The sequence below is a fragment of the Asterias rubens genome, chromosome 15, assembly GCF_902459465.1.
Source record: "Asterias rubens chromosome 15, eAstRub1.3, whole genome shotgun sequence".
Taxonomy (NCBI): domain Eukaryota; kingdom Metazoa; phylum Echinodermata; class Asteroidea; order Forcipulatida; family Asteriidae; genus Asterias; species Asterias rubens.
In genome coordinates this window covers 9,704,788-9,724,356 of record NC_047076.1, presented here as the reverse complement: position 1 = coordinate 9,724,356, position 19,569 = coordinate 9,704,788, and the positions used below count along the sequence as shown (strand labels likewise).

The window sequence follows — 19,569 nt, the reverse complement described above, 5'->3', positions numbered from 1 at the left end:
GAACCTTGCCGGACTATATGTACATGTACATTACATGTATATCGCTGTTAATTTACAAGCCAATTTTGGTTTTGACCAAAAGTAGAGGTCATATAGTGTCATCCTAATCAGTAGGATTTCTAAGCTGCTACTGTCCAGAGATGCAACCAGGTGTTGAAAAAAAGAAACCTGAAAAAATTTGTGGTGCTGTTTTGGACACTTAACGCAGTAAACCACCCCAACCTCGCAGCCAGAAATAGGGACAAACCCGGACTGATTTGTTGCGGTCGCCGGAGGTGAACATACGAAATATGTATGTTTTACTAGTTTGGGGGTCAAACAAACTTTGGGTCGCACAACAAAAGTTTCACTAGCCCAATTGTAACATTGATGCAAACAAAATTGGACGATCTTACCCGCTAATTTCTGCCCTTAATAACACTTTTTTCGTCAACAGCCATTTTCATGGATTTATGATTTGAAGATCGGTTGTACAAAAAACTTATTTTGCAATAAAAATGTTCGGTCAGCAACGCACACTTGGAAATAGCGCGGAGGTAGAAATACATGTACAGATATTATGTAGGCTGGTAGGGTCCTACCTAAATACTTCCTTACCGTTAACTCGTCAACTTGCTTGGTGCCATCAACTCGCCGTCAACTCCTCCAATTTGTTTTTAAAATCCACAAAATAGGCATACATGTACATGTAGAACTGTAATGTATTAGCTTGAGGAGAAGTTTTATAAGTTTTAGGTAACATTTTGGTGTAAAAATTTAGGTTTTTTTCTCGTGAAAAAAATTATCTCTCAGCAGAGCAGTCGGCCGCCATCTTGCATTTTCACAGGCTTTTGTACAACACGACAACAGAGGGCGCTTTTCTGCATTTGGAATAGTCTTGACCTAAGTCGTCAATGATCAGTACTGCATGGTGTATTATGTACTGTGCTACGTGTAAATTGATCGGTGCCGTCTTGGGTCAAGACTAAAACTTATCCATGCCTGCCATATCTGCGTGGTTGAGAGTTGACGGATTGACTAACACAAGCGAGTTGACGGCAATTAGTAAGACCGGGTGTGATTCGCGCCCGATCGCTGACGTTACCATGGAGTTTCTCAATGGTTTTAACGGCGATTACCGAGTTTTTCGAATTTAAAATAGCGAAAGATCTGACATTTTTTATCCGATTTATACATTTTAGATTTTGAACAAAACAAAACCTGAAAAATTGGATTTTGGGAGTAAAAATAAGAAAAGTCGGTTTTCCTATCTAAATTGGAAAAGTTGCATCTCTGTACTGTCAAAAAATAACCCAATAATATTTCACTAATTGAACACGTGAGTATGACCATTGCCACCATTCAAGTAAAATATACTCTCCGAATGTTTCCTTCTCCAATAAAACAAACAAACAAACAAACAAACAAACAAACAAACAAACAAACAAACAAACAAACAAACAAACAAACAAACAAACAACCAAACAAACAAACAAACAAACAAACAAACAAACATAGTGAGGAACAAGATGATACCATGACATATGGTTCGGGAAATATGATTTTCCAAATTAAAGAGCTTCTTGTTCCTTTAATTAAGGTCAAAGAGTGGTCACAATTTAAAATGTTACATGTGCTGTCAAAGATTATAAGTCTGGGAACACCTCTTGTTGTTTTCTTTCTTCCCGTTCTTTTTTTTGAATACTTTTTCTGCTAGTCTCCCAATCGATCATCCGCTAAAAAAGGCACACATTCCAAGCTCATTTAAACAAGAAACTTCATATACAGTTAGACAGGCAACTGGAGAGAAAACTGTTAAGTTATGTCATCATGGCGTCTTCAGATATTGAAATACATGAAAATCAAAATGAAATAACTGAAACAATCAAAACTACTGAACCCCACTTCGGATATTTACAATCTATACAAAATGAGTGTGACATCATTATTGGCTTGACTTCCATTTAAAACCGTGTGTTTCAAAATTCAAACCTCTGCTTATAATTGCTTATTATTTCATCAAAATTTATACATCAGATTGTATATGACCTTAATTTCTTGTCCAAAACAGGCATTAAAACCTACAGTAATAATAAAACACATTTTATTCGTCACACGACGAATATGCTAGCGAATATGCAAACGAAAGGAAATATTTGACAATCGCTCAAACTTCGCAACATTCGCCATGTCTTCGTAAGCGTTGGCAACAAATTCGGAACCTCCACAAATTATTCCCCACCTCCTTACAAAGATCGGTCAATTTAGAAACCGGTTTCTAAATTTAAGCGAATGTTGTGAGGACGGTCATTCACCGTCGACTTGTTAACATTGGTAAAGCGTGCTGGGTGTTGGCAACGTTCGTAAAGGCTTTGGCAAGCGTTGGTAAGCATTCTTAATATGTTCATTAGATATTGGAAAGAAGAGGGCCGACCGAGGACGATCGAGGGATGAGACCGCCATTTTGGACGAATTCAACGCCAAGTTTAAACATTCATCTTCGCAAGAACATTCGCTACTCTGTGAGAGGGGCAATACGAAGCGCTTCCTAAATTTCAGCGAATGTTGTGAAGACGGTAATTCGCCATCAATTTTCGTAAGCATCGGTAAGCCATTGGTACTGTTGGTAAAGCGTGCGTATCATGCTTAAGATATTAGTAAGGAGATGTTGAGGAATGACCGAGAACATATTCACTATCGAATCGCAGCTTTTGGGCGAATTCATCGCGAATTTCAAATATTCATATTCGCAAGAATATTCACCCAAGTGTGAGAGTAGCATTATGGCCGACTCCACAGAAATGTTGCATTTTCATGAAATCTAAAGGTTAATGAAATGCAAGTTAATCCAACTTCTTCCATTTAAAGATCAAGGGGCATGCTACAATTGAATGACGTAGAAATTTATTTCAAGTGCAATGGTTCTAAAGAAAAAATGTTCCTATAAATATAAAAGGATATTTACCTCTGCTCTGATAATTTTCTCCATGATAGTTTCTAATTTCTCAGTGGCTTGACATGTATGGACTCCTTCAAAGTAGGTTTGTCTAAACTGCAATGCTTGCTGGATGGTAATATCCAAATTGTTGTATGTCTTCTCAGCAGCCAAATTCTACATATATATAATACATTGAAACAATCATGTTATTGTATATCGACATGGGTACTGATGAAAATATAATGATGACAATTTAAGAATGAATATAATACATCACTACATTGTACTTGTTGAAACCGTTCTTATTACTTCATAAGGAGGGTTGTAAAAAGTTAAACATTTGTTTCTAATTCCCAGACTCACGCATTTTACACAAAATGAAAATGATACAAAAAGTTGTTGCAAATTATCAGGTCATCCCAGTTTAGTTTTCAAGATGAATTACAGTGATACAACCATATTAGAACACTTCTTGTTTCGTTTGATCTATGGACCAAGGTAGACATTGAATAAAGTCAAATTGTTAATTTAGTAACTTCAAGCCACTTGATGGTGTCCTCATCAAGGTCTCTGATGACCTACTCGCCCTTTAGTGCTCTGAAGTCAGGGCAGTCATGAGTGATCTGGAAAATGAGTTGTGGTCTTGCCACACTGGCATTTAAGCTGGTAATTCTTTTTGTTCTCTCATTGGGTCAAGATTATGATAACAATGGCTGATGTTGTAGCAAGATTATGATAACAATGGCTGAAGTTGTAGCAAGAACATGATAACAATGGCAGTTGTATAGCAAGAATATGATAACAATGGTTGAAGTTGTAGCAAGAACATGATAACAATGGCAGTTGTATAGCAAGAATATGATAACAATGGCTGAAGTTGTAGCAAGATTATGATAACAATGGCTGAAGTTTTAGCAAGATTATGATAACAATGGCTGAAGTTGTAGCAAGAATATGATAACAATGGCTGAAGTTGAAGCAAGATTATGATAACAATGGCAGCTGTATAGCAAGAATATTATAACAATGGCAGTTGTATAGCAAAAATATGATAACAACGGCTGAAGTTGTAGCAAGAATATGATAACAACGGCTGAAGTTGTAGCAAGAATATGATAACAATGGCAGTTGTATAGCAAGAATATGATAACAATGGCAGCTGTATAGCAAGAATATGATAACAATGGCAGTTGTATAGCAAAAATATGATAACAATGGCAGTTGTTGGCAGCTGTATAGCACGAATATGATAACAATGGCAGTTGTATAGCACGAATATGATAACAATGGCAGTTGTATAGCAAGAATATGATAACAATGGCAGTTGTATAGCAAGAATATGATAACAATGGCAGTTGTATAGCACGAATATGATAACAATGGCAGTTGTATAGCAAGAATATGATAACAATAGCAGTTGTATAGCACGAATATGATAACAATGGCTGATGTTGTAGCAAGATTCATGTGATTTTCTTGATAGATCGCAATGATCAAAAAGAGTATTATTTTTTTACTCTTATTTTTTGTTTATTATTGCTTTTAATTTTCCGTAACATTCTAAAATATTTACGTAATTTTTATATCGTAATTTTATCATGTGATTTTATGTTTACTTTTAACATGTTAGTTTGTTCGCAGGGCCCAAATGGAATACAGTTTTTTATTGATTTGGCTCACCCTGGGTAAATAAAGGAAATAAATAAATAAATAAATAAATAAGGGGAAACTTTGGTAAAAAAAGCATCAAGAGGTGCACATTGTATATAAGTGATAACATAATATAGACAAGTATAATACAAATTTGTAATTTCAAACTTACGATCACATCAAATTTGGCATATATGTCAATGATTTTGTTGTTATCATCAATGACAGGCAAGGCTGATACTCTACGCTCTACAAAGATCTGAAGAGCCTTGATAAGTGGTGTGTCTCGTTTAGCCTGTCAATCAAAACAAAAGATAACAGGGTTTATTCTACACATTGATAACCAAATCTGCACACTCAAAAAACAAATGTTGAAGAATGTACAAGGAATCAATCCAAATGTTTGCATATTTAAGCAATTTAATTCAAGATGATGTCAAGAAATATTTATAAGGAAACAATATGGAAATGCAAAAATGTTTATTTGATGAAAAATACTGTTTAAACAACAAGGCTTTTTGAATGGTGAAATGCAATATGCCCCTAGACAATTTTGTCTCTATGAGATATGTTCAGGTAGTGAATTTACAGGTGTGAAAGGCTGATTGAACAACACTCACAGTGGCAATATTGGTATAGGTACCAATCCCAAGATCCTGCAGACTCCTCTTCAAGAAGGTTGGGCTACTCAACTCATTTTTCTTAAAAATAAAGGAGATTACAGATTTAAAGTAACTGAACAGTCGATAAAAGGTTAACTTTACCTTAGACACAGGGTGTTCTCAAGATGTCAATCTTTATTATTTCATGTGCAATCACATATGTTTCCATCAGTTATTGCCTCACCCCTTTGCTTACAAGATTGAACATATGAATGTATGCTTAGTTTTAATGCGGAGATTTCAACGCAAAAGTCGGCAGTGATTGGGAGCTTTTATTTTAGGCAAGTTCGGGTGTGGCGAGAGGAATACAAGAGGCGAAAAACTACTAAACTTGTCCGCCTCCAACAATCTCTGCATATCCAAAACCAGGTTCAAACAACCCAAATTTAGCCGTGAGTGGACTTGGGAATCCCCAGATGGATCAACAAGAAACAAAATTGACCATGTACTCATTCAGCAGAAATGGAAAAGCTGCATCTACAACTCACGCAGCTACCCCAGTGCAGATGTTGGATCAGACCATCAGATGGTGCTTGCTGATCTAAAACTGAAGATGAAGGTTAAACCAAAAGCAAATAAATGCCCACGTTTTGAAGTGTCAAAACTCAAGTCAACCGAGACAAAAGACAATTACAAAGTAATAATAATAATGGTATAATCAAAGTCTTATGTAGCGCACGTATCTACCAAACAAGGTACTCAAAGCGCTGAATATATGCAAACTTTCAGAAAGATAGGTTATTGCAGATGAATTCTGAGACCCAGTTTGTAGCACCTTATAAAGGTTTACAAGGTGCTACGGCGCATACAGCATGACAACAGGAGGAAGATTCCAGCCCCTTCTAGACATCCTAGATACGGATGTTGGAATTGATGTCTTCTGGAATGATACCAAAAAATCAATCAATGAAACTTCAAATCAAATCATTGGAAAGAAAAAATACAACAAGAGAAAGCATGTCACCTATCGAGGTGCTTGAGCTAAGCAGACAGAGAAGGATATTGAAACTGCAACGCGTAGAAGATGCCTCTCTGAAACCCAAATACAACTATCTAAATAGAGAAATAAAACACAAGACAAAAGAGTGCAACGACAATTTATGTGAAAACTGTGTAGAGAAGTACTGATGCACGTGAAGCTAGGAAGACAAAGCAAATATACGCCACTATCAAAACAATCACAGGGAAACGCACAACTGGAATGTCAAGCTTGAAAGACAACAAAATGGAAAAGTTCTCACTGAGGACAACGAAGTAAAGGAAAGATGGAAAGAGAGTTTCGAGGATCTGTTCAATAAACCTAGCCCTGAAGACACCTCAATTCTTCAATCCATCCCAACTATCCCAGAAGTAGATAAAAACCAAATATCCTGTTGGATGAAGTTCACCAAGCCATTAGACACTAGAGCAACAGTACAGAGCATTTCGGTTCAGAGCATTTCAGAACATAGTCAGATATGGCTGTCTGTCGGGGACCCCTGCTGTGTGTGGCGCATGGTCCCCTTACAAAGAGGCAAACTAATGGGCTGAATCAAACATTGTAGATACAACATGAAACCAACTAGAGATTCACAAGTTCCTCTCACATAGTAAATAATGGCTACTGCCACACAAATTTTCCGCACACAGCGGAGGGTCCCTGGCAGACATCCATATCTGACAATGTCAGGTTATGCTCTAAATGTTCCTGTAGTTGACAGGCAGCCCCAGGATTTGATGCCATCTCGGCCGAAGAGCTAAAAGCAACATGAGAAATAGGCGTTAAAATCGTACACAAACTGCAACAAAATATGGGATATGGGTGAAAATCCACAGGACTCGGGGAGAGCCATCATTGTACCCATCTACAAAACAAAGGACAAAGTTGGATTGCTCCAACTATAGGGGAATCAGCCTGGGAAATAGGGAAATCTTCTGCAACATATTACACAAACGAATGCAGACCCAAACAGAAAACATCCTAGCTGAATCACAGGCAGGCTTCAGACCAGGACGTAGCACCACCGACCAACTCTTCACTTTAAGACAGCTAGCAGAAAAGTATAATGAGATAAGAAAACCTCTATACTGCTGTTACATCAATATACCCAAAAGGCCTTAGACACGGTCTGGCAGTAGGGTCTCTGGCAAGCCATGTGACACCTTGGCTACCCATCAAAAACAGTAGATCTCCTTAGAGCTCTCTATAGTGTTTCCCAAAGCGCTGTAAGAGTTAATGGGGAACGCGACTCATGGTTCACTACCACAACAGGAGTAGGCAGGGATGTATACTGTCCCCCCAACTCTTTCACATCATCCTGGATCTGGCTGTGGGACTTGTGATCCAAGACGAGCAGATTGGTGCGAAAGTACAAAGACATTACATCAACAATCTTCGTTTTGCAGTCGATTCTGTACTCCTGGCAGAAATAAAGACATCCGGTTTCTAGTTTCAGAGGCTGATACCTTAAGCAAGAAGTTTGGTCTGACAATAAACGAGAGCAAAACTGTAGTCCAAGTCCTTTTAAGGACTAAGATCCAGCTTAACATCCAGATAAATGGTAAATCCCTGGACCAATCAAAAACTTCATCTACTTTTATAAGGGTGTGATTTCAAAAATCCCCACCACAGTGAAAATGACATCAAGCGTAGAGTTGGACTAGCCAGGGAGCCATGCAAAAGCTGAACTCTATTTGGACATCCAAAGACATCAAGAATTCAACCAAGCTTAACCTTTACAGAGTCTTGGTTCTACCAATAGCCACCTACAGCACCGAAACATGGACATTAAAGAAAGCAGGTGAAGAGAGATTAAGGGTTTTCAGGATGGCCTGCTTGAGAAATATATGGAGGTCACCAGAAGGGACAAGCTGCGCAACACAAGCGTACGTGAACTGCTTCACTACTTCAAAGATCTTCCAACTACAATTAGGAAAACAAAACTGTAGTATTTTGGGCATGTGAACAGAACGGGAAGCTGCCAATACCCCAAAATTCTTTTAGAAAGTCACATTGCAGGTAGCAGACCCAAAGATAGACCGGGAAAACGGTCTCTTCTGCCAAGAGGCTGACATACCACCTGTGGCAGCAGAAAAAAACATCAGCTAGGCAATATGAACTTCGTCTGCATGACCAGAACAACTTTTTGTTGTAAATAGTATCGGGAAAAACTGACACATATGGTGCTATTTGCACCGAATACTTTACTTTTGCTGTGGATGAAGTCATTACCCAATACAAACATCAATATGTTATTTTGTATACAATATACATGTAGCATTAAAGAGCCAATAAAGGACGATCTCAATATGTCAACTACTACCTTTTTATGGCCAAATAGACTTCGCAGATACCGGTTAATAACAATTTTATTCTCAAAAATTGCATTTAGTAATAAATATCTCGAGTCAAAAATGCACCCGGCCGCGCGGCTTTTTCAGCCGAGAGTCAAAAACGGCTCATCTATTATAATGACCCTGGACGCCAGTGACGAATTTCCCCTATTGGTTTTGAACACAGTTCTCCAGCTTTGGCATTTCCACACCAAATAGCCGCCACTGACGTCACGATTCCTTTGTCGCGCGGGTTTGTTTGACCCCACGTTTTTCAGATATTTGGCTCTGAGCGTTCTGGAGAAAAACCCATTTTAACCATGTTTTAACATGAGGTAAGAGACTCAATATATTTTTTATGTATCTAAGGAGTGCAGCTGTTAAAAAAACGTAATATCTATATATTTGAGATCATCCTTTATTGGCTGTTTAACATAAAAACTAACAAAGTCTCTGACTGACTTACCAATAATCCAAGAAACTTGAGTATCCTCTTGTGAGTTAGAATGTAGATAACATTACCAGTTATTGGATCCACAATGGGTAATCGATGAATCTTTGACTGAATTAACATCCTTACAGCTTCAAATAAACTAGCAAAAACAAAAACAAAAAAAACATTATCCTAAGAATTATGCATCCAGTTGTTTTCCTTCACACATTTTAACAGAAACACCTGGACCATAAAATCAAACAAAACTCTCCAGGAAATATTCCATGTTCCTTAACAACTTTCTGCAATTATTAGAAATAGCATTGCCATTAACTATAAAACATAACTTTAAAAACTCTATACAATGTACGTCAGGTCCCAATTTGGATCCAAGGTCTTATAATGGAAGATATACATGTAGACAACTGATCTACATCAAATCCTTCGCTCACAAGAGTTGCTAACTTTGCTGCTTTATGTAACTTCGCTGCCAGCTAATAGCAAAAAGTTATTATTGAAAATTTCGCTGATAAATCATCTAAGCATTGAAATTTGATACAGACTGTCTGCAGAGAAAAGAATGTAGCCGTGTTTTTTTCTCACAATTGAACAAAAACAAACATCAGATATATTCCTTATGACAGCTAAATCTTACTCATATCACAGACAGAAGAAAAAAATGGTGCCACGTGTTGGGGTATGGTGACACAACATACTACTGGAGACGAAAATTGTAGCATTCAACTTGGCTGCTGATGCAATTAATGTATTTATTGACAAGAACAGACCAAAACGAAGTTGCTTATCATTCTGAATTGCTGCGAATTTAAATAATTGAATCACTATGAGCTTAGACAAAAATATCAAACTTTACATCTGTATTTTATTTAGGATATTCTTCAAAGTCAATATGCCGATTTCTTCCACAACTACTATAAGGGCAAAGAAAACTACCAGAAGCCGAAACATTCTGCCAGCTAGGACTTGCTTTAATTTTTTTTCTTTACTATGGGCTAGTCAGCTCATTATAGAATTTCAGTTGAGCTCGAGGTTGTCTTCAGCCGACGCCTTCTCGGGAAACTAAGATGATCGTCTTCCTTTCATCCCTGTTCAGCTTTGATTACCCTGCACGGTGAATCGCATGCCAAAAAAAAATCATGACGCTAGGCGCACGCAAAGAACATGCCCTCAAAGTTTAAACTTGCAAAGATCATGCCCTCAAAGTTTAAACTTACCCAATTTTTTTCAAGTTTAGCAATTTTATGCTCCTCTAGGTTTGTCACGTCGTTCAGGTACCTTCGTCGATTTTCCACTAGCTGGACAAATTATTGGGATGGCGTTGTGTTTTAGAATAACTTTTAGAATAACTTTTTAGAATAACTTTTTAGAACTCTTTATGTCAAATGTGTGGTGTGTTCAGGATTGTTCGCTGCAAGTGTTCGCTGCACAGCGCTGAAAAAGTTTTGGACCTGACCACTATTGCTCATGTGAGTCTGACTATGCAAACTGACCCCATCTTCATTTGTCTTGCTGCATCCAGCAGCAATACACCTGGTTGGCATTGCCAGAAAAGTGCAAAAAAAAAAACTGTTTTCAAAACGTACAAACTCACAACTTTTACTTACATGTACTTTGCACATGTGTTTACTCTATGTATTGCAGGCAAATTCGAAGGGCGGGGGGGGGGGGGGGGGGATGTTCGATCGAGGCAAAGTCTGCCTTGATTGACGTCATAAAAGGGGTAGGTGGAGTATAACCCCCAAAAACAACTTTATCTTTTTTTAAACATATTAATCGTGACAAACAAATACTTAAAACAAATTGTTTTATTGTTAATCTTATGTTTGAAAAACAAATTCTATTTCCAGGTGACTTTAACATGTTTAATTTTGAAACCTTTATCAGTGAACAATCAATGTGTGTGTTTGTAAAAAGCAGAAGTACATGTAGGCTGTTTTGTAGAGTAGAGTAAAAGGAGGCAAGGAAAATGTAAATTGAGTGGGTAAAAGAGTGTAATGAAAGTGCCATGAACCTGACGATTTTCCCCCGTCTGCTGATCCTGCAGGCTCGGTGTCAGTGACAATGTTTTTACACTTTAAAAAGTGACATTTAGTACTTGGAATTTCAGATACAAAACTAGCTATTAGTTTCTGAAGACATTTGTTTACACTTTATTTTGCAAACTTTTAGGCATGCAGTGGCGTGTAGAAACTGTGACATGCAGTTTAAAAAAAGCTCTCCCCTTTATTGTTCCATTCAAAAAATATGAAGGCGATGAAGGGAAAGACAAAACTCAAATTTCCAGGGATTGGATTTGAAGACATGTGGCCAACGTACATGTATGCAATATCAACTTTCTTTCAGTTTAATTTCATACAAAAGTTCAACCTACATGTAGTATTTATTAACAAATCTCTCTCGCCACACTATTTTTTTCCAAACTATGTGCATTGTTCTCTGTACGATGCACACAACGGTCGATCATTTTCCCGCTTGTTCAAGTTTGTAGCAGCAATGCGTGGGTTAAAAATGTGTTGGTACTGCATCAAATGTGTAGCAGTGAACAAGTGCATTAAAGTTGCTAATTTCTGACTAACCAGTCTTTGACTAGCCCGCCGCACTCTTAAATAGTGAGTGCACGTCGGGCTTGTGTCTAAATCGAGTCCTGTCTGTGCTGACTAACTGTGACCATGACTAGTATGAAAGTAAGGTAATTTTTGGCTGAGCTGGTTTTTTATCAAGTAAACCCCCAAAGTGAGTATTTACATGTACATTTACAATGTACATGTAGCAGCCAAGATATGTAGCAGTGAATGTAACTACTAGCTTTAACATACCCAGATATTCTCAAGTTGTTTGGGTAGTTTGACCCTGCTCAAGGTAGCCAGATCCTCAATTCCAATCCAGAATAATTCATCAACCAACAAATCACCACATTCCAAACTCAATTATTGCACTGACAGGACCTAACCACTGAACCGTCGCCTATGACCTACAGTAAAAGCTTTTTGACTCATCTTCAAAGAGATTTTATTACAAAACAATCTACATTTAAAAGAGATACAAGTAGAACATTAAATTTAAGGAGAAATATTATGTATGTATACCAATCACCAATATGAGTTTAGATAAGTCAAAGACCATTAATAAGGGAATCAATGTGTGGTGAAGAGGTTTTCAACTAGTGGTTTAATCCCAACGAGACCTGGTTCTTGATAATTTTACCGAGACAAAGTCAGAGTAAATTATCAAGAACCAGGCCTCGTCGGGTTTAAACCACTAGTTGAAAACCGATTCAACACACTTTGATTCCCATTCATAAATACCTTTTCGGTCAAAAAAACATCAACACTTATGGTCAAAAAGTCAAATTCATGCAAAAACTATAATTTTTCAATGATTTCTTTCAACACAACACCCCTCCAGCTATGAAATGGTAAGGCCCAGTCAAGGCCCTCGGGTAAACAACTCCTTATAAGGGAATGCTGTGCGCGTCGCGCGTATCGCATGATGTGGCACAACTGTCTCGGCGGTTGCTCTCGCCCAATAAAAATGAAGAAACTGTCTTATAAGCACAGTTGCAAACTCGCGTTTCACGCCCATGTTTCAACACTTTTTACTGGCCATAAACAAGGGTTTATACACACCCGTGTGACGCGCTTTCCACCAATAGAAATAGCGAAACTGTCTGAGGTATTTATGAATTTTGGTTTTTACCCATAATTAATATTCTTTATCCCCGATGCAAATTTAACATCTCTTAAGTCAAAGACTGCTGTGTGTTAATTTATTTACAAACAAGACTAATTTTTTTTCTTCAAAAATTAGTCTACACTTGAAATAAGCAGGAATGAGCGTTTACAATCCATTAAAGGAATAATTATTTCTTTCATTACCTTGCGTCTGGGTCAATCCACACAAGAGGTCTGGCTTTTTTACTTAGGACATCTGTAAATAAAACACCATTGAATATATCCTTTGCTTAATTCTGTTATTTAGTATCATTACATGTACATGTCTGTGAAATCACTCTAAATCTCATTCTCAAGAAGAGACTCAATATATGTTTTTGAATCTTTACTCACATACATGTAGATCTCATTCTCAAGAAGAGACTCAATATATGTTTTTGAATCTTTACTCACATACCCATGTAGATCTCATTCTCAAGAAGAGACTCAATATATGTTTTTGAATCTTTACTCACATACATGTAGATCTCATTCTCAAGAAGAGACTCAATATATGTTTTTGAATCTTTACTCACATACCCATGTAGATCTCATTCTCAAGAAGAGACTCAATATATGTTTTTGAATCTTTACTCACATACCCATGTAGATCTCATTCTCAAGAAGAGACTCAATATATGTTTTTGAATCTTTACTCACATACCCATGTAGATCTCATGGCCTGACTGTCACTGAGTAGAATTACAATCTTACCAGGATCTCACTTCTCTAACTCTACTCTATTTTCTGTGGTTCAGAATCAGGTTTTTAATACATTGAATATACCTTTGCATTATCATGCCACATGAAATACAAAAAAAATCTCTGTGCCTTTTAGCAAGATCGTTTTATAAATGTTTTGAGCAAAATGTGTTTTTCGTTATAGACAATATCATTGTCAAAATGAAACCAAGACTACTGCAAGTAGACACAGCAGAACCACACCATAGTTCATGGAGCCACTCTCTTTATCTGGGTCAAATGAAGCGCAACACTGTCAGATGCAAAGTGCATGATGGAAAAACAAAGCCCAGGCATAATAATACGCTGACCAACTGCAAACAAAAGGGGACGAAATGTACATAAATGTCCACCCTTATTCAGTTTGGAAAATGATGGGCTTTAAAACCTCTTAATTTTCCAGCAGACCAGAAGATCTGCTGAAATAAGTTAAATAGGTTTTTGGTTCTGTATCCAAAACATTATTTGTTTACACTACAAGTACGTTAACTTGGAACAAACATGCCATCCCTTCTGGGGAGGTTGGTCCTTATTCAAATAGAACTCTCCTAAAGACATCTTTATAAAAAAAAATTATGACATTTGAGGAAAAAGTCAGGATTTATTTGTGCTTGACTAGCAGTGTGTGAGCATTGGTTGGCATTGTGTACGATGTCTCAATGAACATGTATAAGCTAATATCCTAAACCAGTTTGGTCCTAACTTTTGTATTGTATCTGACCATAGCCTATGTTGTTTGTTGTCTACCAAATACCACAAGTACATGGACAATGATATTGTCTGAGCCATTGATAATGTGCATACATCAGCCCATATATATATCAGCATCATAGTTCTGTAAACTAAGTTCATTTACATTTGCAATTTTGAATTTCTTTTGCATGGCTTTGATATTGCCTCATAATTTACATAGTGATAAGTAACTGAAAGGCAGTGGAAACTATTGGTAATTACTAAAAATAATTGTTAGCATAAAACTTTACTTGCTAACGAGTAATGGGGAGCGGTTAATAGTATTAAACATTGTGAGAAAAGACTCCCTCTGAAGTGACATAGTTTTGAGAAGGAAGTAATTTTTGATGAATTCGATTTCGAGACCTCAGAATTATATTTTGATGTCTCGAAATCAAGCATTTAGTTTATGAAAGCACACAACTTTGTGTGAAAATGGTGTTTTTTCTTTCATAGTTATCTTGCAACTTCGAGGACCAACAATTGAGCTCAAATTTTCACAGGTTTGTCATTTTATGAGTATGTTGAGATACACCAAGTGAGATGACAGGTGTTTGACAATTACCAATAGTGTCCAGTGTCTTTAAAGCAGTTCACAATCATTAACTGAATGTAATTTTGGAAAAGACTTTTCATACATACCTCTCCAGGTTGCTATTTTATGTTCTTCCAACTCATCCATTTTGACCTGCATGAATTATGAACAAATACAAAGAGACTAGAAATGTAGTGCTTTGTTTGATTAAAAACCCAAGATGTTCAGGTTTGTGAAAAGCAGATAAAAATCAGTCCAACAAAACAAAATATTTATGAACATAACAAAATATTAAATAGAGCTCCGCAACGTCCAGTTTGAACAGGTCAACACTCTTTATCAAAAAATTTCACACATGTACATAAAATCTTCACAAATCATGCAAATGACTGGCCATTAGTATATTATATTTGATGCTCTTTATTCAAATGACTGGCCATTAGTATACACATAATGAATGTTTATGAGTGCAATGGTGCGAATATGTTCATGAGTTGAAAGATGGAATGTTCTATTCAACGAGGCGGAGCCGAGTTGAATGGAACATTCCAGCTTTCAACGAATGAACATATTCTCACCATTGCACGAATGAAAAACATTCATTGTTTGTTTTATATAACATCCAAGTAGAACTTTGTCATTTTGATACAACTTTCAAAACAAACAATTTCAACTGTAGAAGCCGAATGCTAGTAATTTTACTATGCCTTCTTGCAGTAACACCTGCTGCGTTACCAAAGACACGCGCACGCAGTGATGTTTTTACTCAGCTTTTTCGTTCCATCCGAAAAGTACCATTGCATGCTGCCAGCGTGCCAGCGTGCAATGGTACTTTTGGGATGGAACGAAAAAGCACGGTGAGTGACTCAGCGTGCAATGGTACTTTTATTTGCTATCACGTGACGGACAATCCTCCAATCAAATGGCAAGGATCTGCTTGGGTGTTATATAATATATTATATTTGATGCTCTTTATTCAAATGACTGGCCGTTAGTATATTTTATATAACACCCAAGCAGATCCTTGCCATTTGATTGGAGGATTGTCCGTCACGTGATAGCAAATAAAAGTACCATTGCACGCTGAGTCACTCGCCGTGCTTTTTCGTTCCATCCGAAAAGTACCATTGCACGCTGGCACGCTGCCAGCGTGCAATGGTACTTTTCGGATGGAACGAAAAAGCTGAGTAAAAACATCACTGCGTGCGCGTGTCTTTGGTAACGCAGCAGGTGTTACTGCAAGAAGGCATAGTAAAATTACTAGCATTCGGCTTCTACAGTTGAAATTGTTTGTTTTGAAAGTTGTTTCTTTCAATCAAAATGACAAAGTTCTACTTGGATGTTATATAAAACAAATAATGAATGTTTTTCATTCGTGCAATGGTGCGAATATGTTCATTCGTTGAAAGCTGGAATGTTCCATTCAACTCGGCTCCGCCTCGTTGAATATAACATTCCATCTTTCAACTCATGAACATATTCGCACCATTGCACTCATAAACATTCATTATGTGTATAATATTTGATGCTCTTTATGCAATTGACTGGCCATTAGTATATTTTATATAACACCCAAGCAGATCCTTGCCATTTGATTGGAGGATTGTCCGTCACGTGATAGCAAATAAAAGTACCAATACACGCTGAGTCACTCACCGTGCTTTTTCGTTCCATCCGAAAAGTACCATTGCACGCTGCCAGCGTGCAATGGTGCTTTTCGGATGGAACGAAAAAGCTGAGTAAAATCGTCACTGCGTGCCCGTGTCTTTGGTAACGCAGCAGTGTTACTGCAAGGCATATTAGTAAAATTACTAGCATTCGGCCTCTACAATTAAAAATTGTAGGCCTACGCTTTGTTTGTTTTGAAAGTTGTATCTTTCAATCCGCCTCGTTGAGTAGAACATTCCATCTTTCAACTCATGAACATATTCGCACCATTGCACTCATAAACATTCATTATGTGTATAATATTTGATGCTCTTTATGCAAATGACTGGCCATTAGTGTATATTATATTCGATGCTCTTTATGCAAATGACTGGCCATTAGTATATTATATTCCATGCTCTTTATGCAATTGACTGGCTATTAGTAAATTATATTCAATGCTCTTTATGCAATTGACTGGCTATTAGTAAATTATATTCAATGCTCTTTATGCAATTGACTGGCCATTAGTATATTATATTCGATGCTCTTTATGCAATTGACTGGCCATTAGTATATTATATTCGATGCTCTTTATGCAATTGACTGGCAATTAGTATACACATAATGAATGTTTATGAGTGCAATGGTGCGAATATGTTCATGAGTTGAAAGCTGGAATGTTCTATTCAACGAGGCGGAGCCGAGTTGAATGGAACATTCCAGCTTTCAACGAATGAACATATTCGCACCATTGCACGAATGAAAAACATTCATTATTTGTTTTATATAACATCCAAGTAGAACTTTGTCATTTTGATTGAAAGAAACAACTTTCAAAACAAACAATTTCAACTGTAGAAGCCGAATGCTAGTAATTTTACTATGCCTTCTTGCAGTAACACCTGCTGCGTTACCAAAGACACGCGCACGCAGTGATGTTTTTACTCAGCTTTTTCGTTCCATCCGAAAAGTACCATTGCACGCTGGCACGAATGGTACTTTTCGGATGGAACGAACAAGCACGGCGAGTGACTCAGCGTGCAATGGTACTTTTATTTGCTATCACGTGACGGACAATCCTCCAATCAAATGGCAAGGATCTGCTTGGGTGTTATATAATATATTATATTTGATGCTCTTTATGCACTTGACTCATATTGAGTTAAATTGTCAACTCTACTTTAACGCATGATTATTAATATTACTACTATGTTGCATTTAGGTACGCTATTCATAGTAAAACCATATCACAGCGTTTACAATAGAAAGAGCAGTATATTAAACAGTATACAAACAAAACAACAATAGAAAATCAATTAGGAAAGAGGTATGTTTTGAGAACCTTCTTAAACACATCCACTGATGGAGCAGATTTAATATAGGAGGGAAGTTCATTCCACTCTTTTGCTGCTGTAACAGTGAATGTACGATCTCCCGCCTAAACACCAGCAACAAACAAAACAAAACAAAACAAAACAAAACAAAGAAAACCAGACACAACAGTATTAGTCCTTGAAAACCTGTCACATAAGATAAGTTTTGAGAAGAGATTTGAATGTTGTGGTACAAAGACAAGATCTAAGATTAAGTGGTAGAGAGTTCCAGATGCGTGGCGCAGCTGAAGAAAAAGACCTGTATCCCCATGAGTGTCGAGACTTGGGTTCAATGAGAAGAAGCATGGAACTTGATGGAAGATTTCTTGATGGAGTGTAAACTTGAAGAAGTTCAGAAATATAGTGGGGAGCCTTGCCATTAAGTGCTTTGTGGACAATAAGCATCAGCTTGAAGATGATTCTTTGAGCGATAGGGAGCCAGTGTAGTTCTTTCAGAATGGGGGGTGATGGAACAGGATTTCTTAGACAGTGTCACAATGGGGGCAGCAGTATTTTGGAGGCGTTGAAGACGGGAAATCTGGTTGTTAGGAAGACTGTAGAGAAGAGCATTGCCATTGCCATTTGCCATTTGATTGGAGGATTGTCCTTCACGTGATAGCAAATAACATACATACATATCGGGCATTTGTATAACGCCACTACGTCAAGAAGGCAGCGCATAGATAGGGTACAGAGAATGTTTGATACACTTCTTAAATGTTCAAAGAGAGTCAGATTTCCTGATTGAGGTGGAGAGTGCATTCCAGGTGTGTGGAGCAAAATGAGAGAATGTGCGACGAAGCTGACTTAAGAAGTTTGATCGAGTTAGGTTCCATGAGGCGAGTAGTGGCAGATGCTTATCGTAGACTTGGACGGCCAGGCCGATGGAGAGACAGGCAAGAGGATAAATAGCCAGGTGCTGTGTTGTTGAAGCATTTGTACGCATAAACCAAGATCTTGAAGGCTATCCTCTCCCTAATCGGCAGTCAGTGAAGATCTTGTAAATATGGTGTAGCGTGGTCATGCTTTTGGGCACCACAGACACTTTTGGGCGAGTACGGACCCCTGTGGCACAGAGTAGTTCAAAACAACAGGGTCGGCTACCACGGTGCCAATACATACATGCCGAGTTCTATTGTAGAGATACGATTTGCACCATGCTAGGAGCCGAGAGAAAAGGATGATGTGATCAACAGTGTCAAAAGCAGCACTCAAGTCTAGCAGGACTAGCGCTGTTAGGTTTTTTTGTCCATTGCAGAAAGAATATCGTTGCTCACACGGACTAGTGCAGCTTCTGTCCCATGGAAAAGCTTGTATGCTGACTGGAACACGTCGGACAGGGTGAAAGCATGAATGTGATCAGAAGTGCGTGATGAAACTACCCACTCAATGACTTTTCCAAGATGATTTAAGTTTGCAACTGGTCTATAGTTTTTGAATACTGTACCTCCTTGTCCAGGTTTGGTTTTTTGATGATCGGTCTGATGTAGGAAACTTTGAGGCTATTGGGGAAACAACCGGAATTGAGTGATTCGTTGACAAGATTAGTGATGCAGGGTACAAATATATCAATGTTTTGCTTCATCATTGATGTTGACACTGGATCCAGCTCGCAGGATTTTGAAGGAGATTTCATAATAACCTTTTGAATCTCAGCAAGTGGCAGGCTCAAGTGGATAGTCTACACTCTGGTTGAAGTTGTGGCAATGTCTGCGGCACGTTGTAAGGGACTGATGAAAATGATGAGCGGATGTCTGACATCTTGGTGACAAAGAACTTCTGGAATTCATTTGCCAAGTCCTGTTCATTGTTAGTGGATGAAAGGACAGGGGT

The 19,569-nt window shown here is 37.7% G+C and overlaps 1 protein-coding gene across 2 annotated transcripts in view; it reads right to left on the bottom strand.

Annotated features, from left to right (window-relative positions):
• Positions 1–19,569, bottom strand: part of LOC117300362 (5'-AMP-activated protein kinase subunit gamma-2-like) — a 66,695-nt gene that overhangs the window by 7,601 nt on the left and 39,525 nt on the right. For both annotated transcript variants that reach the window (XM_033784135.1, XM_033784134.1), the window contains exons 6-11: positions 14,821–14,866; positions 12,871–12,922; positions 9,008–9,134; positions 5,188–5,268; positions 4,740–4,862; positions 2,945–3,091 (exon numbers count right to left, since the gene is read on the bottom strand). In XM_033784135.1, the coding sequence (XP_033640026.1) occupies positions 2,945–3,091; positions 4,740–4,862; positions 5,188–5,268; positions 9,008–9,134; positions 12,871–12,922; positions 14,821–14,866 (576 nt within the window). The remainder of the gene's footprint in view (positions 1–2,944; positions 3,092–4,739; positions 4,863–5,187; positions 5,269–9,007; positions 9,135–12,870; positions 12,923–14,820; positions 14,867–19,569) is intronic.